General features: G+C 49.7%; 1 protein-coding gene and 1 long non-coding RNA gene across 2 annotated transcripts; one reads left to right on the top strand and one right to left on the bottom strand.

The window, feature by feature from the left end:
• Positions 1–1,097: 1,097 nt before the first annotated feature.
• LOC142049838 (uncharacterized) lies at positions 1,098–13,075 on the bottom strand. Its single transcript, XR_012657840.1, has 5 exons — positions 13,016–13,075; positions 11,964–12,034; positions 9,613–9,866; positions 6,889–6,946; positions 1,098–6,206 (listed from the first exon to the last, which is right to left on the bottom strand). It is a non-coding gene; the product is annotated as an uncharacterized LOC142049838 (long non-coding RNA).
• Positions 13,076–13,128: 53 nt separating this feature from the next.
• LIPG (lipase G, endothelial type) lies at positions 13,129–23,904 on the top strand. The gene is made up of 10 exons (XM_075077164.1): positions 13,129–13,394; positions 13,513–13,709; positions 14,738–14,917; positions 15,581–15,692; positions 16,737–16,961; positions 17,418–17,660; positions 18,420–18,540; positions 19,116–19,334; positions 20,271–20,363; positions 22,009–23,904. The coding sequence occupies exons 1-10, from the start codon at positions 13,298–13,300 to the stop codon at positions 22,028–22,030; spliced, it is 1,509 nt and encodes a 502-aa protein (XP_074933265.1). The 5' UTR covers positions 13,129–13,297; the 3' UTR covers positions 22,031–23,904.
• Positions 23,905–27,172: the final 3,268 nt, after the last annotated feature.

The raw sequence follows: 27,172 nt of genomic DNA, 5'->3' as shown, positions 1-27,172 counted from the left end.
TGAAATCTCAACTCCATAGGATTTTACCTTCAGCTCCCCTGGTGCCATCCCTCTTAGCGCCTCTGCCCATACCACCCAGCCCTGGAGATTGTGCTGTGCATGCCCAGGAAGACCTCACTCTCCCAGCAGTGTTGAAAGCAAAGATCAGGCTGTGTTCAGACCTGAACAGTTCCTCTGCTTTGTGCTTTGGAAGGTCCTGCTGGTAGCATTCTCCCGGAAAGAACTCATCATAAAGGCAGCAAAGGTTTCTACCATCTCCTGAGGTAGGAACCTGCTGAAAGCAGTAGTGCCCATCTTAAGCCAGTGGCATGGTGGCCATAGCACACTCCCAGGACATGTGAGACCCACTTTTATATTTCCTTCCCTTGAGATTTTTCAAAGCCGCATCCTAACCAGGAGGCCAGAGGATATTCTATGGCAAAGATGGTCCCACCCTTCCTGCTGCAGGTTTTCTGCTGAGCAGCCAGCGATGTGTCGGCTTCACACCTCTCCTCTGGATGTGTTCTTGGGGCTGGAAGGGGTCTATGGTATACGTTGGGGGTGACCTGCTGGAGAGCGGCTCTGCTGAGAGGCCCTGGGGGTGCTGGGGGGCAGCCAGGTGACCCTGAGCCAGCACCGGGCCCTTGGGGCCAAGGGGGCCAGCGGTGCCCTGGGGGGCATGGAAAGGAGCGTGGCCAGCAGGGCGAGGGAGGTTCTCCTCCCCCTCTGCTCTGCCCCAGTGAGGCCACACCTGCAGGGCTGCGGCCAGGTCTGGGCCCCCCAGTCCAAGAAGGGCAGGGAACTGCTGGAGCAAGGCCAGCGCAGAGCTGCCAAGGGGATCAGGGGCTGGAGCATCTCCCTGGTGAGGAAAGGCTGAGAGACCTGGGCTTGTTCAGCCTGGAGAAGAGAAGCCTGAGGGGGGATCTCATCGATGCCTATAAATAGCTGAAGGGCGGGTGTCAGGGCGACGGGGCCGGGCTCTTTTCAGTGGTGCCCAACGCCAGGCCAAGGGGCCACGGGCACAAGCTGGAACACGGGAAGTTCCCCCTGAACATGAGGACAAACCCCTTCCCTGTGCGGGTGCCAGAGCAGGGGCACAGGCTGCCCAGAGAGGCTGTGGGGTCCCTTCCCTGGACACATTCACCCCCCACCTGGACGCGGCCCTGTGCCCCTGCTCTGGGTGTGCCTGCTCCAGCAGGGGGTGGGACGGGATGAGCTCCAGAGGGCCCTTCCAACCCCCGGCATTCTGGGATTCTGTAAAGTCCTTTTGTGGATTTAGCTGTGAATAAACAAGCGGCCTTATCGGTCCTACTGGAATTGCCAAGCCAAATGTCATCCTAAGTGACAATCAGTCAATGCCTTTGGTAGCCATTGACTCTCCTGGCCAGAGGGAGAGGTGAGCTCCGAGACTCATGGCCAGGGCTATGATTTCTCAGCAGGACAGGAGCCAAAGGCATGGCTGCTCAGTGCCAAAAAGAGAGCTCACTTCCAGCCGTAGGACTCCCCTGCTTACCTTCCAGCAGCTCTGCTAGAGTTCAACCACTGCCACAGAAGATATGACAGAGGAAACTTTTGCCTGCCCTCAGCCAGCCAGTTCAAAGGCCAAGGCATTTCTTTTAGCCCCTACTCTGTTGCAGTTCGAGTGCCTGACTGTCAGCTCAGGCACATGTCTGCCTCTGCTGCCCTGCTTGGGAACAGTAATTTTTAACAGAGGGGCAGATGGAGCAACAGGATGGTCTCTGTTGAAATTCACATGACAGATAGAGCCATTGCGTCTGGCTGGCCAAGCTTAACTCTGTCTTGCTAAAACGTACCACTTGTCCACTGTGCTATAGGAAGGGGTTTTGACCTGTTCATTGCACAGGAACAGAAGCCAATTCCTCAAACTGTAGTAGATTTTTTTGGCATTTATCTTAAAGAGCCAGTTTCTGCAGCCCAAGGGTTATGCGGGGATATTAACTGTCATTCACAAAATTACCTACAAATGGGTTGCTCGTCCTAATGGTTAAGCAGAACATCTTGAAGACAAAGACATTTTAAATTGAAACCAGCTTGAATGCTGGAAACACAGAAGCTTTCCAGCCTTCAGACAGCTGCCTGCACCTTCTTTCCCTGAACTCCGCTCTCTTGACCAGCCTACGGACTCCTGCACTCCTCTTCCCAGATGTGTGGTTCCTCCAGAGGCAGAGCTCGCTCCTGTTGTTTGCCTTTTCCTCCCACAGTCAGCAAAACAGCAGTAGGCGAGTTCTCCAGCTAAGCGACCCTCCACAACTGTGTCCTAAAATCTACTGACCCAGGCAGTGAGTCCCAGGAGCAAGACCTGTGGGCTTGGAAAAGGAGGAAATGCATCTCCAGAAGATGAACTGACCATCGTCAGCAGGATGAGCCACTATAGGAGTTTTGCTCTGCATCAGTAATACTGTCTTGGTCACTTGAAGAGCTTTATTATGTCCTATATTCCTCCCTGTGATTTTTAAGAAGAGGTGCTTCCACAGGGAGTAAAAGTTCCTTACTTAAGCATATATATATATTTAGATACAGATATTAAAAATACAGGGGTTTTTAATATATATGTATGGGTATATGTAGGTAGGTATGTGTACATATAAAAATCATCATGTCATAAGTGTATTACCTAAAACATGTTAACAACTGCAATGCTTTTGATTCCCTGTGAGTCCTTCTAAAACACAGGCAATTCTTTTGTTCTGTAGCTAACCTAAGAAGAGGTTAGCTACACACACTATTTGTTTCTGTCGTGTATGTGCTGTACCTAGTCCAGGGGTGAGGAAACAGCCAAGGGAGCTCAGCGTCATGACAGCTGATTATCTGTCCTTACCGTCACCACTGCTGAAGCGTGACGCAGCACTCCACGCTGCTGGTGACCAACTAGCCAGTAGCGCGGTCAAAACAAAAAAAAACCCCACAGCAATTGGTGAGATTGTCTTAATACTTAACATTTTTTGGCATAGCGTCCCAAAGCAACAGGTTCATCCACCCCCTGCATGCCCAGCTAGGAGAGACTCACTGGTAAAAGAAATTTCCTCTGTGATTAAATAACCCTGTAGCTGAAGTTTGTGTTTATTCAAGCGTATTTCTTGCCAGCAAACCATTTACGCAGGTTGTACAGGTCTATGACTGCTCGTTCACGGCTTTGATTGCCAGAAATGGACCAGCCAATCGCCTTGATGAGTAAGGCAGTAAATAAAGACATCGTCTAAGTGCCTGATCATGAACACTATTTGGGATAAATGAAATCCTGGGCTTAATGTTTGCTCTAACCTGTCTAGCTCATAACCGAGAAGTACTGCTTTAAATGTGCTTTTGGTTAATGAAACAAAAAAATATCCCTGGAAACAGGGATATTGCCTTGATAAACTTTTTTTACTGTGAGGATGGTTGAACCCTGGAATAGGTGGCCCAGAAAGGTTGTGGCGTCTCCATCCTTGGAAGTCGTAAAAAAAACCATCTGGACAATATCCTGGGCAACCAGCGCTGGCAGACCCTGCTTTGAGCTGCAGGGGGGTTGCTCTAGATGATCTCCACTGGCCCCTTCTAACCTCAATGCTCTTTGATTTGTGAATCCTGTCGATACTTCTAAAGCTGAGTGTGCCCTGTGCTATGAAACACAGCCTCAAATTCCATCCACTTGTCACATTACATCTCCTAACCAAATGGATCAAAAAGAAGTCTTCTCCTCTCTGTTATTATCTGCTCCATCTTTCTGTGGCTGCCTTGTTTAAGAGCACCTCTGGACCAGCTGATAAACCACAGTCAAACCTGCTCTTCTCTTCCAGGGGCTTTGGCACCTCCACCTCCCCGCTGGCAGACACAGCATGAAGGAACCAGGCGCAGGAATCGTCCTTGCAGGCAGGAGCGCTCTTTGTCACCCCTGTAGCCCTCTCTGTTCTAAACCAAGGCAGAGATCTGCTCAGAGCCTGGGAAATGAGCTTGGATGATGCCTGTTAACACAACCTGTGCAAAAGTTTCAGCCAGCAGACAGGGTTTTGCTCATGGCATGGCAAGAAGCTACAGCCTGAACATCTACTCTCTTCCAAACCTCATGTCCGTAGCAACCCTTCCAGCATCTTCATTTATCATCCCAATGCATGGTTTCCATGTTCATTGCTTCCCAGTCTGTCGGAGATTTTCCCCCACATTTCTGCTCGCTCCTGTTCAGACAATTGCAGCATCTTCCTCTCCACAAGACACAGGCTTCCCCACTTTGATCCCAAATGTCACCTCTGAGGTCATCCATCCCTCCTGGCTCGCTCCTTTCCTTCCTCTTCTCATCACCCAGCTACCTCCCCCTTCGCTATTGCAAAAATTCTGACACAAGCCCCCTCTTTCAGCGCTTTCCCAATCTGCCCACGCGTACTAATCCTCTCTAGCTGAGCCACCCTCCCCCTCTCCAACCTCGCCTCTCCGCTCTGGATGGTCTTTTCCAGCATGCATGGCCCAGTCACATGCCGGTGCTCAGAAGATCATATGATGGGTAGGCAAAGCCAGGCAAGGCTGCGGCAGGCATCCGCTGAATGCGGGGCCCTGTAGCACACCTCCAGCTCCCACCCCATCCCGCAGCCATCAGTCACCCCGTGACTCAGTCAGGTTCTGGACCTGCAGTGTGCGGGGAGGTGACACCGATGGCATGTGCACAGCACAGGAGGTAGAGGCCATGGAATTGCATTGCAAATGCAAGGAAGGAGCATTATGCACCGGGATGTGGTTAGCAGGACCAGTCCTGCACCCATACCCCAGACTGGGCAGGTCTGCTGCCACTGCTCCCATCCTGCCTGCCCGGCAGGTCTCTGCTCACACCTCCCACATAGTGCTCTGCCTAGGAAATATCACCCTTGCTCTGTGAAGTATATCATAGAATCACAGAACAGAATCACAGAAAGGTTTGGGTTGGAAGGGACGTTTCAAGGACATCTAGTCCAACCCCCCTGCAGTGAGCAGGGACATCTTCAACTCGATCAGGTCGCTCAGAGCCCCGTCCAGCCTGGCCTTGAGTGTGTCCAGGGATGGGGCATCGACCACCTCTCGGGGCAACCTGGGACAGGGTTTCACCACCCTCAGCATAAAAAATTCCTTCCTTCTATCTAGTCTGAATCTATCTTCTTTTAGCTTAAAACCATTACCTCTTGTCCTAGCTGTGCCAAAATCAACACACTATCGCTACAGGCCCTGCTAAAAAGTCTGTCCCCATCTTTTAAGCCCCCTTTCAGCACTGAAAGCCCACCATAAGGTCCCCCCAGAGCCTTCCCTTCCCCAGGCTGAACAACCCCAGCTCTCCCAGCCTCTCCTCACAGCAGGGGGGCTCCAGCCCTCGGAGCATCTCTGTGCCCCCTCTGGCCCCGCTCCAACAGCCCCGTGTCTGTCCCGTGCTGAGGAGCCCCGAGCTGGAGGCGGCGCTGCAGGGGGGTCTCACAGAGCGGGGCAGAGGGGCAGGACCCCCTCCCTCGCCCTGCTGCCCGCGCTGGTGGGGATGCCGCCCAGGATAAAACTGACCTGTACAGAAAAGCCCTCTTTGTTTTCATGTGCCCTGACCTTAGTCTGTCCGCCTGTCTGTCCTTGGACTGGGAGTTCCTGGGATCAATATCGTCAATGTCTGTACATCACAGGCAGGAACACGAGTACAAAGTACTAAGAAATGCCCCAAGCTTTTCTTAATTAATTACAGACCCACTGACTCTTCCTAATAAGATCCACACACCCAACAAACACAATTAATGGGAGAAGTTAGGCAGTTAGGAATAAGTGGCCAGAGGGTGAAGCACAGCCTGGTGGGGGACCAGCATCCTCAGGGACAGCTCATTCTTTCCCATCTTCCTATTGCAGATTCTGTAACCATATGTGATAGATGACCTTTTCATTGAGACACCGAGGAATGAATCTGGAATCAGGGATGCGATAACTGATGGGTTCTCAAAGTAAAATGTGCAAGCTGGTGAAAAATGAAATTAATAATGTTGTTGGTATAAGTAAAGCCAACATCTGAGGAGAGCAGGAGGCTCCATGTATCTCCAAGAACAGCTCAAGGCTTTCCCCTGTCTCAGGCGGATCCCAGCGCTACACCCTGCTCAGATTTGAGAAGGCAAACAGTTCGAAGGAGAGGGTAAATAAAAACCAGGGTGCTGGAGAACAAAGGATACCAACCTCGATGACACACAACTCCATCTTGTGCTGGTTATTTCTGCGCCCCAAACTGTTTGTCACACTTCTTCCTGAAAAACAGAAGAGAGTAAAATCTGTATTTGTGACTTAAAATACCATTCCCCTTTAACGTGAACCACAGTAAAATACTGCCAAAGGATCTCTTAAACACCAGCCAAATCATTGAGCAGGACCACAAAGAGAGGATGAACGTGCACAAGCTGTCTGACCCAGCACAGCCCAGGAAGAAAGAATTAGCTGGGATTTGCAGCTGTAAAGCTTTGGTGCAAATTAGCAGTCCTGGTGAGAACCACCACTATGTGTTTTCATAGGGCTTTGCTAAAGCAACAAATTAATTGGTATTAATAAATAACTCATTTTCTTTCCTGTAGGCACTGGGAAGTCAAGTGGCATGCTCAGAGTTTCCTCGGTTCGGTGTCCTTCCAGATTTACAGGGTCAGTTTTAAAAGCCTGAGTGCCACTGAGAGAAATTTAAAGTAGATTTAGGACGCTCTGGATGTCTGTCTTGGGGTTTAGTCTGGGAAGTTTTCGGAGAAGGAGAAACCATCAGCTTTCTAATTATTCTGCCAAAATGCCAACTTGCAAGATTTTTTTAGCTGCCAAGTACCAGAAACGAGCCCAAAGACAGCGCCATGTCCCGGTCTGACAGACCCCTCTAAGCAGGCAGGAGAGCCACTGCCTGCTCTGCCAGTTCTTATGGTCTCCTCTCAAGCTGCAGTCCCAGCTGAGTACCTTTCACTGGTGGTGCTACCACATCCACTCCAGACTTGGGCCAAATATTCCTGTGGATCTGAACAAGAAAAAGCATGTGGATAAGGATATGCACTCAAAAGGCATCCCTAAACCAAACAACCATCCCCCAAATTCCTCTCTGGTCTCTCTAGCAGCTCCAGGCTCCACTTACAAAAAAGGCAGGGGATCAGTGTTGGTAATTTATTCTTTTTAACCTTTTCCCTTTGCTGGATGCTGGAGAACTAAGGCAGAAGCGCCGCTGAGGGCTCACCATCCACCGTCTGAAGGGTCAAGTGATCACAAACTTCTGAGACATTTCTCCAATCCCTCACCAAAATAGGCCCTCAGAAAGGAGCAGAAGCAAACATCCCCCTGGCCACCCACAACACCTCTGCACTGCCAGTGGGCTTGGCTCCAAGGCCATGTTCAAGCCCAAACTTGCTCAGCATTCATACAGCTTGGATGGAAAAGTGTCGGCTTTGGGTAAAGGCATAAGAAAAGAGAAAATATAAGTCATTCTTCGGCATAGACCTAAAGACATCCTTGTCTGCAGAGTGGATGGAGCAGGCCCATCACCCGCCACTGGGTCTTCTGTCCGACACAAAGCAGCCAAGCAGTCTGGATCCATCTCACGTACCACAGGACATGCTGGGAATGATAAGCTGCTGAATTACACTTGTATGCTTAGACACACAGGGAATAGGCATCAGAACACACTGAGTTCTCACCGCCTTTCAGTCTGTGCCCCTGCACAGCTCTGCTGTGGCTGGAGGTGGCATAAGACCACCTGAGGGTCTCTGCAAGAACAACACACTCAATCAGAGCAACGTGGGGACTAATGCAAGGCATAGGCAGGGGTGAAAAGAGATTAAAAACATCATTAAAAAAAAAATATCACTTTGTGTCACTCAGGCACGTCTGGGAAAAGGGCATTACAACGCTTGGCCAAGAAGAAGTTTGTCCTTGGTGAAAGGTGGTCCAGCAGCAGGACTGGGGACCTGCCACGGGGAGGGGGCGGCCGGCGGGGATCAAAGCCTTCTGCAAACCTCCCTGCGGATGACGATGCCCGGAGGCAGGTACAAACTGTAACGTTCCTCCCTGTGTGACAACGTTCACAGGAATTAGCATTTCGCAGGAATGTGGGGATTTATTCTTCAAGGCCCGCCGTATCTGTGAGCGCTACAGCCCAAACACTGCACCAACAGAGCATGTGCTTGATAAGAACCCAGCAACAGATGCCAGCGGATTTAATGTGGGACAGGAGGCCCACTGCAGGTTTGCAGTCTGCTGGCAGGGTCAGCTGTAAATATTCCCTCACAATCAAAGGCATTCATCTAAGGATTACATGCTGGGGGCTTTGTGGTAAAGTAAATTTGCAACTAACAGGACCATTAATAGTCAGACAGTTTAGTTGGCTCGCTGGCTGCCATTTATTTTCCCCCCCGGTCATTTTTACTACATCTAAATACCATGGGGATATGGGACTTGAATGATGTGGCCTAAGAAATCAGCTTAGAAGAAGTAGGAGAGGGGGTTACCTCCAACAAAGAGAGCTCAACGGGGATCGAACGGGGATATCAATAGTGGGTAATGCCCCCGAAGCATGTGAGCTGATTTCATAACCTGATGGAGATTAGCCTCTTCGGTAAGCAAGCAAACCTACGGAGGGATATGAAGTGTTGGTCCTATAGAGCATGTTCACAGGGGGGCTGTGTTTGAAAAGCTGAGGAGGGGAGGAGACACTTTGTTGGGTAAGGAATGGCTGTGAAACAAAGACACCACAGCCTGCTTTCACCCCAGTTTGATGCTCACAGAACAAAAATATCCAGAGCAAAAACTGTGCCACATAAGTAATATCTCCCTGCTCTGCAGCAAGCACTAAGAATGAAATAATTGGTGGCGTGATGGGATGACGACAACCCGCGAGGCACAGGGTGATGCAAAGATTAACCTGGGGTGTTATTTCACTGCAAGGCTGCCTCTCCAGGCCCGCAGACCCTTTGGGGGTGCAGTCAGCTCTGCACACCCATCCGATATGTGGGTCCTCCCAGGGCCTTTGCCCCAGCTTGGTGCACCGTGAGGTTGCTGCCATCCAAGCAGCCCTTCCCGCTCCCGGTTTGTTCTCCAGCCCCATCTCTACCCCTCCTCCCCCATCATCTCAGAAACAAATTAGGCAGAAGGAGCCAAGAGGGAAACGAATATCAGTCCCATTACATTCTACTTCCTGGGTTGTGTTTTATAACTGAAAAGAAAAACTGTTTTATAACCTAAAAAAAAAAAAAAGGGAACAATTCCTCTTCCTCCCCTCCTCCTCCTCTTCCTCTCCTGCAAATCCTACTCCCTCTTTCATTGGAGAAAAGGAATGAAAATAGAGGAAAATCAGGAAGAATGGAGGGTGTCTAAACACTCTCAGGTTTCTAAATGTGGAATTTAAAATTTGCACAATAGCCGTAATCACCCCGACACTGAATATCTGATCTAAAGCAATGAAATCAATCTTTGGCTTATGCCAATGAGCAATCCTTAACAGGAGCATCTTTGACTCTTGTCGTGCCGTTGCTTGCAGTAACAAGCACCCCACGAACCCAAGAGCCACAATTTTTCCCCGTCAGGAGGACTCGCTGGAGCCAAATGCTCCACTTACACCTGCCTAGCTATGTGAAGGCGCCGGGATGCAATCTTAGCCGCGGGAGTACCGCACACATCCCTCCTGCAGCCACTCACCAAGGAGGTGGTACCCTGCCCCGGCAGCAAAACACTCTTTCTGCTGCTCTTTCCACGGCGGGTCATTCCTGGGAGAACGTGGGCTGCAACGTTGGCAGCGCCGTTCATGCACCGGCATGCTTTTTATTTTCCTTGTGATCTCCAAAGCCGCTCACACCAGAATTACTCTCCCTCTGCAGGGCTTTAAAGAGGTCGTGCGATGCTGTAGGATTTTCCCTTTTCTCTTAATACTCAGTTCTTGGATGGTGCGATTTCTGCAAGGAAAGGAGATGTCAATATGCTGATTTTAAAGACAGGGAAATAGGCACATTAATTATTTTGCAAAAGGCTCCTGACTTCAGTTTCCTTGCACAGGACAGTGACAGCCTGTTTCTATCAGGGATGCCGAGCTCCTGCGGAAGACACTGACCATACCCCAGGTCTGAGATGTTCTGCTCCTATGGAAACAGCATTGAAAGGGTCTCATTATTGGGTGCATGGACATGGAAACCTCTCAAATTAAATGCTGCCGCTGAAAAAAACCTGTCTAATCCTTCCCTGAGATCACCAGCAGACTCCAGATCTTTAACTATTTTGGCATATTAATTTATATATCATACCAATTATAGCTATTTGCTACTAAAAAAGTTTAACTCCTCACATGTCCCACTTCTGCTCTCACTCACCGCTTTTGGTGCTGAAAAAGGGACCAGCCTCGGCCTCAGCCACCCAGCACCCACCTACAAAGAGCTTGTGATTACAGCTGAGCGGGACATTTTTCTATTTCCTATAAAAATATTCATGATTTCAGAAATATTCCTGGTCTGCTTTTGGACTGACCCGTGATCTTTAGGAAATCGCAACGGGGATGGACAGAATAAGAGAGCTACAAAGACATGCCCAAGAACAGCCAGTCTCTCCCTGGGCATTGACCTGCTCGTACCAGCTGCTGGGACAAAGCCTCCAACACCCTAAAAGTGTGAGCCTGCAGCTCTTTTCAGGTGGACGATTCACCCTGGTTTATTATTTATTACTTATTACAATATGCAGAAATTCCATCTGAGAGCCACGACATCTTTCCCAGTGAAAAACTCTTCAAAACTAGGAATTTCTCCTTAAAATTATTGGGCTTAATAAACTGTTATTTTCCAAGCAGCTCTGAGTGGGGGAGCCTTCTTCGCGCCCCCAGCAGGCCATTAGGGTTACAGAGAGGTCAGAGCAGAGCCGCACTCTCTGCACCGTTACGATGCCCATCACAACAGTTCCTGAGCATCTCCCCAGACAATCGTCACCTCTTGGCCGATGCAGCTGGGAATTATTTTGATGCACTTTTTTCCCTTGCTGTTGCTAAGCTGTTCTCTACTGCTACTGACATTCTTGGAAGCCAGAGGCGAAGAGCAGGACCCCCCCTCCAGAGCCCAGCGTTGCACAGACAAAAGGAGGACACGTCCCCACCCGTCGCAGCTTTACAATGGCAAGAGGCAAAAGCTGAATGCAAAGGCAGGGGAGGAAGAATGAGAAGCCGGCGCAGTGACCGATCGTCTGGCAGGGTTTTCTTGGCACCAGGAATTTCTTCAAATGATGAAACATTTGGTGATGAGGCTTAGCTGATATGTTTCTTGCAGCAGCTAACTCTGGTGGTGGGCCAGAAGCTGAGAAACCTCTCTCTCCTAATTTTTTTAGGCCGCTGCTGTCAGGCTGCTGCTCCTCAAGAGGGACCACGCAGCTGCGGAGAGGCTGCGTCCCCAGCACGGGCCGCTCAAACTCACCCTCCCTGGGGAGAAGCAGTTACCATCACCTCCAGCCTCCTGAAACAGCGGTGCTCGAATAGCTCCCAGAACACATTTTTATTCCACTGAGTGAGAAATGAAGGGGTTCTGGGAATGATCCCCGGGAGAAGAGCAGCAGCCCCCAGGCATGACCTGCTGCACGCACGAGAGCTGCGAGAAAACCCTTTAGAATGGAATGGAATATTTCGGTTGGAAGGGACTTAACAGTGATCATCCGGGCCAACGGCCAACACACGCCGGGTCAGGAGGCGGCTGGGCTGAGGAAGGCTCGTAGAGGTACAGGGTACGAAGCCGGATTAATTCTCTCCATCACTATCTACTAGCGAGGGTTAAAGCAACTCCTGTATGTGATTTCCCGTTACTTCCCTTGCTAGACTAGATTTAGGCCTTCATCTTTTCCTCCTCATCTCTGCCTGTTGTCTGCCTGCGCTTTTTTCCGGCCTTCTCCCCTGCCACGTTTATACACGCCAGGCACCGGTGCCTCCTCCTTGCTTTCTGCTGCGAGTTCAGAGGGAAAGGGAAGGAGCCACGAGGCTGAGGAAGAAAAAGAGATCAGGAAAGCCGCGTGTCCGGGAGCATTACCTCATCTCCTCACACCACGAGCGGCAAGGCGGCTGCAGAAGAAAATGAAATATCTTCTTACGGATCAGTCACTGGTAAAAATATGAACGATAAAAAATAGGAATAAATAGTTTTTCATAAGAGAGGATTGAAAACTGTTTACAGACTCGCTAACGTGGCTGCAGAAGCTGATGGGCTGTAAGGTGGGCGATGCCCACTGGTAAGTATCCGGCGCCCGTTAGGTCCAGAGCATCCTGAGTGGCAAAGAGCCAGAGGCTCCCACGGGTGGAGCTGAAAACCACAGACCCACGCTAGCACCAAGGTCAGTGGGCGCTGCCATGCTCCCCCAGCCCTTTGCCATGCTGCTTCACCCACCTGTGACCACCCTGATGGGCTCACCCACCCCCTGCCCCACTGGGGACCCACCTGTGACCACCCTGGCAGGCTCACCCACCCGCACACCCCTACCAGGTCCCCCACCATGGGGAACCCACTCGTGACCACCCCAGCAGGCTCACCCACCCATACACCCCCACTGGGTCCCCCACGTGGTGGACCCACCTGTGACCATCCCAGGGTGCTCACCCACCCCCCACACTGGGGACCCACCACACGGGGGAGCCACCCATGACCACCCCAGGGGACTCACCCGCCTGGGGGACCCACCCGTGACCACCCTAGCGAGCTCACCCATGCCCCACACTGAGGACCTACCACACGGGGGAGCCACCCGTGACCACCCCAGGGGACTCACCCGCCTGGGGGACCCACCCATGACCACCCTAGCGAGCTCACCCACCCCCCACACTGACGACCTACCACACGGGGGAGCCACCCGTGACCACCCCAGGGGACTCACCCGCCTGGGGGACCCACCCGTGACCACCCCGGCAGGCTCACACTACCCCCCCCCCACTGGGACCCCACCCGTGACCACCCCGGCGGGCTCACCCCACACACACACACACTGGGACCCCACCCGTGACCACCCCGGCGGGCTCACCCACCCCCCCACACCGGGACCCCACCCGTGACCACCCCGGCAGGTCCCCTCCCCCCCAACCCCCGCGCACCCCGCCGGGTTCCCCCGCAGCGCAGCTTTCCCGCCGGCCATCCCCACGCGTGAAGGCCGCGCCCCGCCCCGCCCACGCGTGGCTCTTCCATTCACGCTCCCCGTGACGTCACGGAGGGCGTGACCAATCGGAACGGCGCTTCGCGCCGGCGCCGCCTGGGCCGGCCCCATCGGGCCACGACCACCCGCCCCCCGAGCGGCCTCTTAAAGGGCCCCGCCGCCCCGCGGAGCCCCGCCGTCCGTCCGTGCGTCCGTCCCTCCCTCCAGTCCGTCCTTCCGAGCGATGAGGAGGCTCGTCCTCCTGCTGTGCACCGGCGCGACCTGTTGCATCGCGGCGGGAGGCGCTCCGCGGGTAGCGGAGGCTGCGCTGCTGGATGGAGGTGGGTGAGCGCGGTCCCACGCGGGACAGGGGGCCGCGGGTGGGGGGGGGGTGTGTGTGGGACGGGACCAGCTCCGATCCTCCGGAGGAGCTTGGCTGACCCTTCTGGTGGTTCGCAGATGCCACCATCGCCCAGCTGCTGGAGGATGGACAGACGCGTGCGCCGGCACCGAAGCCACAGGTGAAATTCAACCTCCGGTCCTCGGCGGACACCGAAGAGGATGGTTGCACGCTCGCCGTCGGCCAGCGCGAGCGGCTGGAGGACTGCAGGTTCAACGCGACAGCCAAGACCTTCTTCATCATTCACGGCTGGACAGTGAGTACGGAGCAGCCCGCGTGGCTCTAAGCGACGCTCAGCGCTCAGGCTGTCGCCTTAGAGAGAGCGGATTGCCCTGCGCATGGTCCCTGTGCGACAGCCTCTAGAATAGCTGGGATTTGGGGCAATTGTGCGCATTTTGAGCACTATGGCCTCTTAGTAGCTGCACCTGAGGTCTCTGGAGCAAAGGGGGTGGGGGTGGGTCATACTCTGTGAATCCCAGACTGGCAGGGGTTGGAAGGGCCCTCTGGAGCTCACCCCGTCCCACCCCTGCTGGAGCAGGCACCCCCAGAGCAGGGGCACAGGGCCGCATCCAGGCGGGGGGTGAATGTCTCCAGGGAAGGGACCCCACAGCCTCTCTGGGCAGCCTGTGCCCCTGCTCTGGCACCCACACAGCAAAGGGGTTTTTTCACTCAACTCCTTCCCAAGTGCCCAAGATCACCTCATATCTTCACCTCATATCTGTATAATGTGAGCACAGTGAAGGGAACCTGAGATTTTTTTCCCTAAAAATAAAACTAACCGCTAAGAAGGTGACATTTGGCTTGATGCACATATAGACTTTGTGAGCTCAGCTGCATGTCCACAGTCTCGACTTCTGCTACCTGATCTCCTCAATAAGGAAAGAATACAGACAGGCTTTATCAAGCTTTCTTCTGCATTTGATGTGGCCGAGCATATGGAACTAGGAGAGTTATCAGCTCTAACCAGGGCTTATAAAAACAGCAGTGCCACAACTGGAAAATAATTTTGCAATCTGCCAGAATTTCTGAAACTCTTGAGAAAAAGAGAAATACAGTGGCATGAAACAAGTACCTTTCCCTCCTCCCTTAAGAGGCAAGGTGGCTAATTACACCCAGAGTCTCTCAAAACCTATTTTTCTTACACTATTAGTGCAGTGCTGAGAAGTTTGGGGGTTGCAGAGGAGCTTACAGCTGGAGCAGAACATGTAAATGGTATACAAATATCTGCAAATGTGTAATTTTGGTCCCGTAAACTGGAAACTAACACCTGAAATCTCTTTCTAGATGAGTGGCATGTTCGAAACTTGGCTGGGCAGCTTGGTATCTGCTCTTCAAGAGAGGGAGAAGGATGCCAACGTGGTTGTGGTGGATTGGCTTTTGCTTGCCCACCAGCTCTATACCGATGCCGTCAACAACACGCAGATCGTTGGAAAAAGCATAGCGAGGCTGCTTGACTGGTTACAGGTAACACGTAAGAACAGTCTCTGTTGTAATGCTCCGCGAGGGATTGTTGCACAAGGGAACGGCGTATAACACCAGCTCTGAGGCTCACAAGCGGGGAAGGCTCTGGTGTAATCCAAAGCCCAAGGCTTGGTGGAGCAATGGCTCATAGCTAAGGTGCCGTGCTCGCGCAAGCAAGCACTGCGGCGCTTTCCTGGGAGTCGCTGCTTTGCGGCACGCTCAGATCAGTGATGTTGAAGCGGACTTCAGTTTTAAGAGTCCTCTCTGAGCGATGTGAACTCAGGAGTTGGGTGTTTGAAGTCAGTGTTGGCTTGGCAAGAGGGTGGAAAAAGAGAAAGGCCCATAGGGCTACGCTTGGCATTCGGCTCCATGGCCAGTAGCGAGGCTCTTCTGGCAGCTCCCTGCGGACAAAGTCCTCCATCTGCTGCTCAGACAAAGCATATCATTTTAGGGGTTGGAAGGTAGGTACTGTGACTGGGGGCACACCACAAGGGCCATCCAAACCATTCGACCCCTACCTGTCTCAACAGAAGAACAAAGCATGCTTGTCAACCCCATCCTTCAATCTGTTCTTAGAATTGGACTTCAGAGTCCTATGGATAGCAGCGATGCCAGATGGCCTGAAAGACAAGGCAGCAAATGACCGTATCTTTTTATTCCTTGCAGGAGAACCCGCTTTTCCATCTCGAGAACGTCCACCTGATCGGGTACAGCCTGGGTGCCCACGTCGCTGGCTTTGCTGGTAACCACGTCCATGGGACCATAGGCAGGATTACGGGCAAGTGGCTTTCTGAGCAGTCTCTTACTTATCCTTTGCAGCAGCGAGTTTCCCCGAAGAAGGTCATTGCCTGTGCTGCCGTGATGTTTTGGGCTTGCTTAGTCAGAAATGACAAGTCTCCTACCTCTAGTGGCAGTGGGAAGTACGGGTCTCTTGACATGAGAAAGTACCTTAATTTTGAACCCCAAATGGAGGGCAGGCTCAATGAAAAACCTTTCAGAGGACAACCTGACCTTGAGTATATTTGAATTTAAATGCAGGTTCAAAACCAGTCCAGCTCAAAATCTTACTATCCAAATCCTAAGCCTTTGAGTGATACTGGTTTTGTAATTATAGCTCATAAATTAATGGAAGTGAGAGCTATTGGGTGCAGTTTGTACCATGGGATGTTTAGTTAAAAAAAAACAACCAAGCAAACAAAAACTAAAAAAAAAAAATAATCTCAACCCCTTATTCTGAAAATACCTTGAAGAGAGTTCTGACTGCAGAGGAAAGCTGATTTCATCATGTGAGAACTTAATGTCCAAGGGACATTAATGTCCAAGGGACTGCATTAAGTGTTTAAAGGTGACACTGGCAGTAAGAATTCCTCAGAGCCTAGCAGCAAATAGCTGCATTTAGTTATTAGTCCCTCTGTATGTCCAGTATGAAAATTGATTAAACATAACCAAGGCAGCTTTAGCTACCAACAGTCTCTGTGGGATGCTAGACCTCTTCTGGTGTTGAGTCACCTGCTGCCACTCAAAGTATCTCTTCACTGTGACCTAGCAAAGACTCATTGCTTCCAACAGGCAATGTGAAGCCATCGCTGTAGAGCAAACTGGTATTACTACTGGGTTGTATTGCACCAAAAGCGGTATGGGACACCTTCACTTGTTCCCTCCGTGAGCCCATGGTGACAAGATCTTGGGTATCTGCAATGAAGCAGGGACTGTCTGTGTAGCGCCTGGTTAGGAGGGCTGCTAGCAGCAGGCTCCTGGCTATATTCTGTATGAAATAACCCAATTTCTTCCCTGGCATCTTACATACTGTCTCTAACACCAGGCTTGGATCCGGCTGGCCCTATGTTTGAAGGAGTGGACCCTAGCAAGCGCCTCTCCCCCGATGATGCTAACTTTGTGGATGTCCTACACACCTACACAAGGGAAACGCTAGGTGTTAGCATTGGGATCCAGATGCCTGTAGGCCATGTTGACATCTACCCCAACGGGGGAGACTTCCAGCCTGGCTGTGGATTAAGTGACGTCTTGGGAGCAATTGCCTATGGGAGTAAGTTCTCGGTACTTGTTTTGCCTCTGGTCAGTGCAGACACCTCACAAATAGACTTGGGTTGATGCTGGGGGATGGTCTGATTTACAAGAGCAGAGAAAACTATATTTTCCTTCTGAACTGCCTGTACTACTCAAGATAGTTGCTAGGGACTAGACCTGCTTTTAATTCTGAAGTAGCATGTTCTCACTCTAACATCTGATCGTAAGCTGTGGTCGTCTTATGCTAGGTCTAGAATCTTCTTTAAATCTCTTTTCATGGTAGGGACTAAATGACAAGCCCTTTTCAAGTGTCTTGCACTAACCTCTTGATTTGCTAGTGTTTGAAAAATGGTCAAGTTTGGCCGCGCTCAACTTATGTTGGGCTACAAAAAAAATATAGCTCACTGTATCTTATCAGCCACAAGAGTGACAAATGCTTAAACAAAATGTATCCCTTGCAACTCTGCTTCTCTAGCAATTGGTGAAGTTGTTAAATGTGAACACGAGCGGTCTGTGCACCTCTTTGTGGACTCCCTTGTGAACCAAGATAAACAAAGCTTCGCGTTTCAATGTACCGATTCCAGTCGCTTCAAGAAGGGCATCTGCCTGAGCTGCCGGAAGAACCGCTGCAATGGCATTGGATACAATGCCAGAAAAACACGGAACAAAAGAAACAGCAAGATGTACTTAAAAACAAGAGCTGACATGCCATTCAAAGGTACACTTTCCCTCATAAAAAGAGCATAAACTGACCCCTAGGAGTGGACACCCAAAGTCAATGTTGGGAAAGATGTAGAGGGAGAAGAGTAGCATCGTTAGGACCCAACAAAATGGCAGGGAGATGTGCCAGGGGAGGGTTAGGCTGGGCATTAGGGAAAGGCTCTTCCCCCAGAGGGTGGTGGAGCCCTGGCACAGGCCCCCCAGGGAGGCATCACGGCACCAGCCTGGCGATATTCCAGAAGCACTTGGACAAGGCCCTCAGAGACACGGTGTGAATTTGGGGTGTCCTGTGCAGGGACAGGAGCTGGAGTCAATGCTCCTTGTGGGTCCCTCCCAGCTCAGGGCGTTCTATGGTCCTATGATCACTTCAAAGCAGCACAGAGCCAGGCATTAGTCTTTTGCTGTTACCTGGCTGCATCGCTGTGCTGTGGCTCCTTCCTCCATGTAAAATCAGCAGGGCTCTGGCCATAAGGACACTCTGCCTTTTGAGCAGGATTATAGCTTACACATGTCATACTCGCGTGGCCACCCCAACCTTAGCTCAGTGTAAGGTTTGAGGAGCCCTCCTCAGGGTGGATCTGCTGCTGTTGTGTGTCAACTTTGTAATCAGTAAGGGCAGGAAAAAGTGATCGATGATGCCTCAGTAAATACACAGTCTAGCCTTTGTCAGCCAACACTGTTTCACAAAGAGCGATGCTGAACAATGTGGTCTCTTGACAAACTTGGTTCCATCTATGCTCTCCTTGTTTCTCTCTAGTCTACCATTATCAGATGAAAATGCATGTCTTCAGCTACAAAACCTTGGGAGAGGCTGATCCCACTTTCTCCGTCACCCTTCACGGCACCAATGGAGACTCTGAAGCTCTCCCTTTAGAAATGTAAGTAAGCTGGCCTGTTGCGCTTGCTTAGGTGAGAAGGCCACTGGGACTAGACAAGGTGGCATCGCCCTTTTTCCCCCGGTAACGCTAGCATTGCACCTGAGCCTAGCAGCCTCACTTTATCACCAGTCAGAAAAGCTTTTCATCCAGTAACTTCATTATATTTTATTGCTGAGAAAGCAATTTGATGTGCCCAGTCCTCTATATACTAGCCTTCATGGCTCATTGTTCATGTACTTTGTTTTGCTTTTCCCCTCTGCCACTTGGGTATAGTCTGAGAGCACCCATATCTCCAGAGGAACTGTTCATCTCGTTTAGCCTCTCCCAGAAGAAACTCAAAGCATGAAATTCACCTTTAAGCTATGGAAGGGTGGCTGAGCCAAATAGATGATGCACTGCATTGAACCAGCTATCCAAGGTCACTTTCTTCAGTGTAATCTGTAATCAATTGGTGACAGTTGAACATTGAGCACTTGATAAGCTTCAAAGGGCTGAGTTTAACTTCTTGCATGGAATGAATGAGTGTCTGGCATGTTTCCATAAGGAAGAATGTTGTGTCTCTGCTTGTCTTTCAGGCTTGATGAAATAGGCCTAAATGCTACTAACACTTTCCTGGTCTATACTGAAGAGGACATAGGTGAACTTTTAAAAATACAGCTCACCTGGCAGGGAACATCTCAGTCATGGTATGATCTGTGGAAAGAGCTGAAGAGCTACTGGTATCGGCCTGTGAAGTCTTCCCAGGAACTGCATATCAGACGTATACGTGTGAAATCCGGGGAAACACAACAGAGGTAATAGTTGTGTTAGGCTGCACGTAAGCTGACTCAAAACTTCAATCAGAAGGAGAAATATTCAGAATCTGGTGAGAAAAGTGGGTGTTTTGAACTTAGCTGGTACCTTGAACTCTCTCCTCTCTGGTGTTACCAGCTAATGCTCCCTCATGGTGTAGGAGAATGGGTTACTTGCCAGCAGGAGGTTGCAAACTAGGCTTTAGGCAAAACTAGTCACTGCAGATCAGATCTTTTGCTCTATTTAGCTAGTGTGACACTGTCTTGCCTGCCCTTGGGCACTAAATTAGCCTACTTCAAGATGGCTTAGATCATACCTGAAGGGTTAAAGTACTGAATGCCAAAAATACTGAAGCATAGATGGGCACAGATATTATTTCCATGCATAATGTGCTGATTTGGCAAAACAAGCTAGACCTAAAACTGCAACCGGTAACATGGTGACACCAACTCCTTAAGCACTATGTTGCTCCTTCCAAGATCTCTGTAACTGGAAAGCTACCTCAGCAACCAGCAAGTAAAGCTGCCAAGCACTCCCAAATCTGTACAAGTCTCCCAAATCCCAAACTGCGCTCCCAAAATTGAAAAGTTCGTGTTGTTCTGAAGGCAACCCAGATCTGTCAAAGAACAGCAGTTAATATTAACAATTTCCCCACCTTTCTCAGAGCTGTAAATAAGCATCACCTATCATCTGTAAGGTACTCTGCATCCTAGCTTCTACAGTCTATGAGAGATAGGGGTAGTAGAAGCAAAGATCCCCAAATAAAATACTAAAGTAGGAAATAAAACAGCCATTCAAGAGGCTAACGGTATATCAGGATGCTCCACGGGAAGGATGTCAGGTCAAACAACTTGTCCTAGAATTAGCTGCAATTCATGTTATTTGTTAATCATGGAGACAACAGGTACCTTCTCTTGACTTCCGATTCCTCCTCCTAGGTTTGCATTCTGTGTGGAGGATTCCCAGCTGACCAGTATATCTCCTGGTAAAGAGCTCTGGTTTGTGAAGTGCTCAGGGGAATGGCAAAAAAGGTAGGGAAAATCAGCTAAGAGAAATCCTGATGCATGTGGCTGTGCTGGGATGAGTGGAGCCAGGCTGTGGTTTGCTTGTTTGTTGGGTTTGGGGTTTTTTTTTTGTTCAGACTCCTGGAACCCTTTTTTTTTCCAAAAAAAAGGCTAATAAATTCTAGGCCAAGATTCCCAGTTATTGGACTTCATTTCCACATATGCCTTGACTATCACTAACTAGGTGATATTATCCTCACTTCTGATCTTGGTTTGTCATCTTGTACCTTTACATACTTACTACCAGATTGGCATAATTATCCCTGGGCCTAAAGAACCTGTCTGCTTGCTATTGTGGTAGATGCTGAAAATGAGGTGCTACCAATACCCAAGATCCTTGCAATAACAGAGAATTAATTAGAGGCATGTATTAACTGCCCTGTAAAGCAGAGGAAAGTTGGGAGTGCAGGGGAATTGCCTCAGAGACCGTTTCAGCCTAGTAGATGATCTTGACCTGCCAAGAAATCTCTTGATCAAGTGTGGGCTCAACTACATGAGCAAGACACAGCTGAGGACTTGCCACAGTGTTACAGTAGTGACTCCTACTGCTTTACCTCCAGCTATGGTAATCTCTTCTGGTTCAGGAGAGTGCAGACTTAACCATTGCCAGAGCATCTCAGCCCTGCTTAACCTTTTGGGGACTTTCCAGACACCTAGGATCAGTCCTCAGAGCATGACTTCCAGTAAGTCTGGTCCCAGCAGTGACAGCTTGATTGCTTCAGACCGCCTCTGGTCATGTTTTGAATGAATCCCCGTTCATTTGACTAAATTATCATCTCCTTCAGATGAAGCCCAGCCTTTTGGCCTCTCTTAAATATCAATTTGTAAACTTAGAGTTTTGTCGCTTCTAATCTGGAGACAAAGTGCTTGTTAGGACTAGCAAAGCCCTGTGGAAGTCATGCTTTGCACAACCCTCTTAGGCCTCCTCTGAGCTCATCTCAGAAATGCGAGCTGGTACTGCTCCAGGCTTGGCAGAGACTAGCAAGCTGCGCTACAAACAGTAGCAAACAATCCTGTGAATGAAACCCCTGTGCAAAAACTTGTTGCTCTGCCACAAGCCTTGAAAGATCAACTAAATATTCCTGCAGGTCCAATAAAAGGCTGTTTTGATATGCTTCTCTGTAACCCCCATAAAACAGAATTGCTGGCAGATGTGCCCTTCCTGCTTTACTCGTGGCATACAGCTTTTGCACGAGGCAGAGGAGCAGATCTGAGCTCCAAAGTACTAAGGTTTCTAGGAAATGAGCCTTCCTCCCAGAAATCATGAGCAGTTACTTGCTGTTCAGCTCTCCGTTCCTACCAAATCACTGGAACATTATAGTTCCCTACTTGGAGACTGAGTCTGCAAACACCTGCCCACCCTGAATGGATCCGAACAGGCAGAGTCTAGTGTCAAGACCTGTAATTTCTGTTTGCAGCCTACTTCCATGCATAATGTCTGCTTCAGGCTCTCATTGAGTAGCTACTGAGTAAAGTGCTCCTTTGACAGAATAAAACACCAACTTGTACTGTCTAAACCTGTTCTTAGTGTCCTAGAGTTATTAGGAATATTTTTTTGCTCCTTTTAACTTCTACATTTAACTAGATTTTTTTTCCCCTCTGTTTTTCCCAGATCTGTCTCGAATTTGCTCTGAAAACTTCTCTGAAGACTCACAGCTGAGCAACCTACGTGCATGAAGACTACGCAGGTGGAAAAACGCTCTGGCAAAAATCTGGCTTGGTAGCTCTTAAAGCAACTAGCTCTTCAGGACAAGACACCTTGGATCAGAGGCAAGAAACTGAGGAGCAATCGATGGACTGTGGTCCTAGAATTAGGATAACTAAAACCACGTTCTCCCTTCCCCAAAGATCCTGGTTTGTGCATTTAGCCTTACCTTGACCTGTTACACGCTGCATTTCCTGCCTGCTCCCGCTAACCAGGGCTACAGATGAGATCTTCACAGATGTAGACCTCAGCAATGATCTTCTGGTCTGCCTGCCAGTGGAGTTGAGAAGACAACCATGCTAATTGCCCATCGGGCTGTTGGCGACAGAGCTGCCAAGAACAAATTAGTGTCTAGCGTAAGAGTTACCGTGGGTCCGATAGCACTGTGGGCTGTTGAAGATGAGACCAGCACAGGTCAAGTGTGAAGGGTTGCTCAGGGGAGGGGTGGGAATAAGCAAAATGACACTTAACTTCTTAAGTTGTCCTTTGCTTGCCTTAAATAATCTGTTCTGTGCCTGGCTGATACTGAAAACTCAATTTATTACCTTAGAAGAAGGTAGTACTCAGTTCTCCGCGTACCTAGGGCAAAGCACGGTGCAGGTGGCAGGTGATGGTGTTGGCAGCTGCTCCTTGCTCCCCAGTCAGCATCGGCAGCAAGACTGTCCGCTCCCATGTCCTGCTCTGTAAGAGGCAAATGGCAGCTGCCCGTCTACTGATTGTAGACGAAGATGACGATGAACCGTACCGCTTCAGGAGAGCTTTGCACCAGTCCTCTTAACTAAGAGTGTGTTCGCCTCTGTTCAGGTGCTGTTGTAGTACCAGTGCATAACTAAGACCTTATTTTTATGCAGAGTATTTAACTGAGCCAAACAGATGACATCCTACCCTCATTGCCACAACGTCCTGGTTGGACCCTTGGGTGCCAGATGGGCTTTGCTCAGAGTCTGACGCTCCCTACAGCTGTCCTGGTTGCTACAGCAGAGTGGACATTGTCAGAGGTGAACCAGATTGGGTTTTTTATTTTTGGAAAGAGACTTCGTGTAAGGTTGTTCAGCCTGGGGAAGGGAAGGCTGCGGGGAGACCTTATTGCAGCCTTCCAATACTTAAAGGGGGACTATAGGAGGGATGGGGGCAACCTCTTTAGCAGGGCCTGTTGTGACAGGACAAGGGGTGATGGTTTTAAGCTAAGAAGGGGAGATTTAGGCTGGATATAAAGAAGAAAGTTTTTTTTACTCTGAGGGTGGTGAAACACTGAAACAAAGTTGCCCAGAGAGGTTGTGGAGACTCCATCCCTAGAACCATTCCAGGCCAGGCTGGACGGGGCTCTGAGCGACCTGATCGAGTTGAAGATGTCCCTGCTCACTGCAGGGAGTTGGACTAGATGGCCTCTGAAGGTCCCTTCCAACCCAAACCATTCTATGAGAACCCTTGAACACTTTTGGCATGCAGAAAGGCAGTCTCAAAAAATGGTGTTGCCAGGTGGTGCAAGCCCTTCCGAGGCTTGCAATTCTCTGTGTTCTCAGAGAGCTTCAATCCAACCAAAGCAAGCCCATTTGGAGACCTTTCCCCCCCCCCCATGGTTTTATGCAAAGGTTTCAATCACCAAAACTTTCAGTAATTATCTGTGACTTGCCACCGTGCCATACTTAGAGTGGTTTCAAAGCCCTATTTGTATATTATGTTTTTGTATGACTCAAAATATAATTTATTTCATATACTGTACATATGTAAAGTTGTAAACATTTGACTTAAGTAACGGTTTTTATAAGCCTTAAGACAAAAAATAAAGTGCTCTGAAAATCAGTGAAGTCTCGTTATTGATCTACCACAAGCTTTGACGTGCCTTGCCAGAACAGCAGCACACGGCCATTTGTCCCTTTCCTGCAGGTCACCGAGACCAGCAGAAAGAGGACATGAAGGCAAAGCAGCAACCAGGTGGGTGCTGGCAAATAGGTGCCCTCACCCCGCACCCTCCTTCCAATTCCTCTCCAGGCTGTGTTGCCGAGGTAGGCTTGTTCCCTCCACCCAAGCAGCACCAAGTGCCTTCAGGAGTGGATCAAAGTCACTCTGTATCTACTCCCATGTTGCAGCTCCTGAAATGTCCATCCTACAACATTACAAGTTTACTTCTAGCTTTAGCCTAGCCCTGAGACCATGATTTCACCAGTGCCCAAGGGATCGTCGTGTTTTTTCTTGGCGGAGTAAATATTGCAAAATAAAAATCCCTGCCTGGGTAGTAACAGAGGGGGTTTCTGCCTGGCCCTTCCCCACACTGGCTGTAAGGCATACTCAAGCAGGGGAGACTACCAAGAACATTAACCTTTCCTTCTCACCCTGTTTTCTTTCAGCCATAGCAATACCGCTACTGCTTTTGGCTGGGGGAAGGCAAGATTTTGGGTTACTCGCTCTCTGTGGCTACTGCGGTAGACTCCAGAAAGACCATTGCTGCTGTGCCGGGCTAGCCAGGACAAGTTAGGACAAATTCCCTCTTTTCTGTTAACTTCCTGTATTAATACTTTTTTCCCCCTCCATCGAATGTCATTTCCCCCGCCCCAAATGCTTCACCTTTGCTCGACTTCAATCATTAGCCCATTAGTGAATACTTGTAAGAAAACTTAACCAAATCTGGTCACTAACAGGTTTTCCCAGCTTTTCCCAGTAGCCGCACCATCAAATTTAAGGAAACCTCTTCATGCTTTGCTTATCTCTGGCACAAATCCAACAGCAACAGAAGGACTTTGCAAACAAAGTAAATACCTCCAAGCTGTGGAAGACTTACATGAAATTTAGTTAACCTTTTCCTATGAAAAGCCCAGCAGTGGCTGGGCTGCAAGGAAAACTACCTTTATAGATTCAGCAGAGCGTTGGGGAGGCTGTTTGATTCTTGTAGGGTCCTTAATTATTCTTCACCCCAGAGCTGGAGGGGTTTTTCTGACGTGTTCCTGTGGTGTTACCTTCCACCCTGTGCAAAGATGGGAGGACACCAATACCATAAGTCATTGACACACGTGGCAGCTTATTCTGGTTTGTTGGGCTAGATGACCTCTACAGGTCCCTTCCAACTTAAACCATTCTATGATCCCTTCCTGTGCAGTGATGGGCTAAGCTGCAGCGCTCCTGCAAGTGACGCATTCCCAGTTAAATCAGAAGTGACGTGTCCAGCCATTTGGGACTCATTTTTTTGCATGCTGCCCCTTGGACACAGCTGCAGTGCGAGGGATGGCATCTCTCGCAGATGATCCTCCTGCAAGGACAAGCAAGAGCTGGCCCGTGACATCCACCTACTCACTACAAGGAAAAGGGTGAAGAATATAAGCTCACAAGAGAAGAGGAACAGGCTACAGCTCTTTCACATCCATGGGCATCCCCTTGAGGCACCTGGCCCTTCACACAGCAAATGTGGGCTCCCAAAAGCATCGCTTCTGCCGCTCCACATGGAGAGTAGCATCACACCTCCTGGCACGTGAACTCACAGCTCCCCGAGTTATGAGCTTCGTTGTGCATTAAGCAAGTGAAAAAACAAAGAGAAGGGGCCATTTTTTTTCTGAAGTATCAAATGATTATAGCATCAGTACAGCAGGCACCCCCCAAATCTATGCCAGGCAGGGCTGAGGCTACAGGCTGGACCTGCTCTGGGGCTGACCACTGTGCTCTCAGCTACCTGGCATCCTCCCCTCCCCCCCACAGATTTATTCGGGATCACTTTTTCAGAGCCACTCCATTCAGGTCCCAACAAAGGTCAGGCTGTGTCTCCAGAGGAACGATATGCGCCGCATAGGGAATGCTTTACAACCCTCCTCACCCCCCATCCAGGACCACCCCAGCACCCGAGTGCAAGCATCAGCAATTGGGCAGTTTCTCCAGGTAGACTCCAGCATCCCTGCTTTTGAAGGTAAGTTGAACACAAAGTCTGTCTGGAGTTTGTTTCTCCCCCATTTCCCAGTGTAACACCACCCCTTCCTTCAGCTGGTGCTGCAAGATCATGGCTTGGTCACTAGAAGTCCCCAAAATGGGAGGTACCAGCTGTAGACAGTTTCCAAGCTACAAAAACCTGGGTAGAATAAATTCAAACAGCTGTGTTTAGGAAGAGAAAGACCAGCCAGCCCTTTCAGGAAGAACAACAGCACATTCTTTGCCGCCTTCCCACACTGAAATAACGAGGCAATCCCACTCCGCCAGGTAAAGCTTTTCAGCAGTCCCCAAAAGCAGCCTCACGGAAAGATGATTGCAACTGTCCAAGAAACCCAAGATCCTGCTCCTCGAACTGCGATAACGAGTTGTAATTTTACGCCTGTTCAGATGCTGACATTCCAACATAAATTATACAGCTCATCGCCTTCCCGGCGGTCCCGTCCAGCCCAGCAGCAAACACAAAGAATCTGGCAACTTTTGCAAATCCACGCAAAAGTATCAGGAGACCTCATGCAGCCCAGAGGGATGGGTAAAGCAGCTTGACCCAGAGCTCAGCCAAGTTTAAAACAAAAAATCAGATCTTCCCCTCCCCGCCTTTTTTGTTTTCCTTCCTCAATTATCAGGTGTTTCTTATCTCTGTCCTTTCTGTTCTAGGTTGTTTTGCAGCTGTTTCACAAAGCTTTAGGATGCTTATGACAAACTGCATAAAGACAACACAAAGCACAAGTGTTCAGAGTCCTTTTCTTTGAAAAGGACTTGTAATAACGTTGAAAAAAACGAGGAAAAGGGACGAATAAAAGCAAGGCTTTCCAGGCCACGCTGTTCCACCTCTCCTAACCAGCTATCCTAATTATTGTAAACAGGCAAACCAGCTCAGAAAAAGTAAGAAATTACACAAGACTTGGACCAAACCTTAAGACAAGTTATTTTTCCCCCCCCTCCTTTCCATATTGCTTTCAAATATCCTGTTTTCGGCTGAAAACAGATGTATCCTACCAAATCATGAAGAGAAAGGCCACATTCAGCTTCGCTGGAGCTAAGCAAGTATACTGAAACAATCTTACTCCCATGCCATAAAACCTGTAGATGTTAATGAGAAGATCCTTGCTCTGCAGATCTCTGTGAAACAGCCGAATCTGACAATTCTTTGAATAACCCA

Source organism: Phalacrocorax aristotelis, chromosome W (genome assembly GCF_949628215.1).
Source record: "Phalacrocorax aristotelis chromosome W, bGulAri2.1, whole genome shotgun sequence".
Lineage (NCBI taxonomy): Eukaryota > Metazoa > Chordata > Aves > Suliformes > Phalacrocoracidae > Phalacrocorax > Phalacrocorax aristotelis.
This window is presented reverse-complemented; position numbering and strand designations above follow the sequence as displayed.

Bases quoted from the DNA above. Each gene is read 5' to 3' on its own strand.
- LIPG (XM_075077164.1), top strand. From the start codon at position 13,298: ATGAGGAGGCTCGTCCTCCTGCTGTGCACCGGCGCGACCTGTTGCATC. The intron at 13,395-13,512 runs GTGGGTGAGCGC...GGTGGTTCGCAG, and splicing joins GGCTGCGCTGCTGGATGGAG to ATGCCACCATCGCCCAGCTG. The intron at 17,661-18,419 runs GTACACTTTCCC...GTTTCTCTCTAG, and splicing joins AGCTGACATGCCATTCAAAG to TCTACCATTATCAGATGAAA.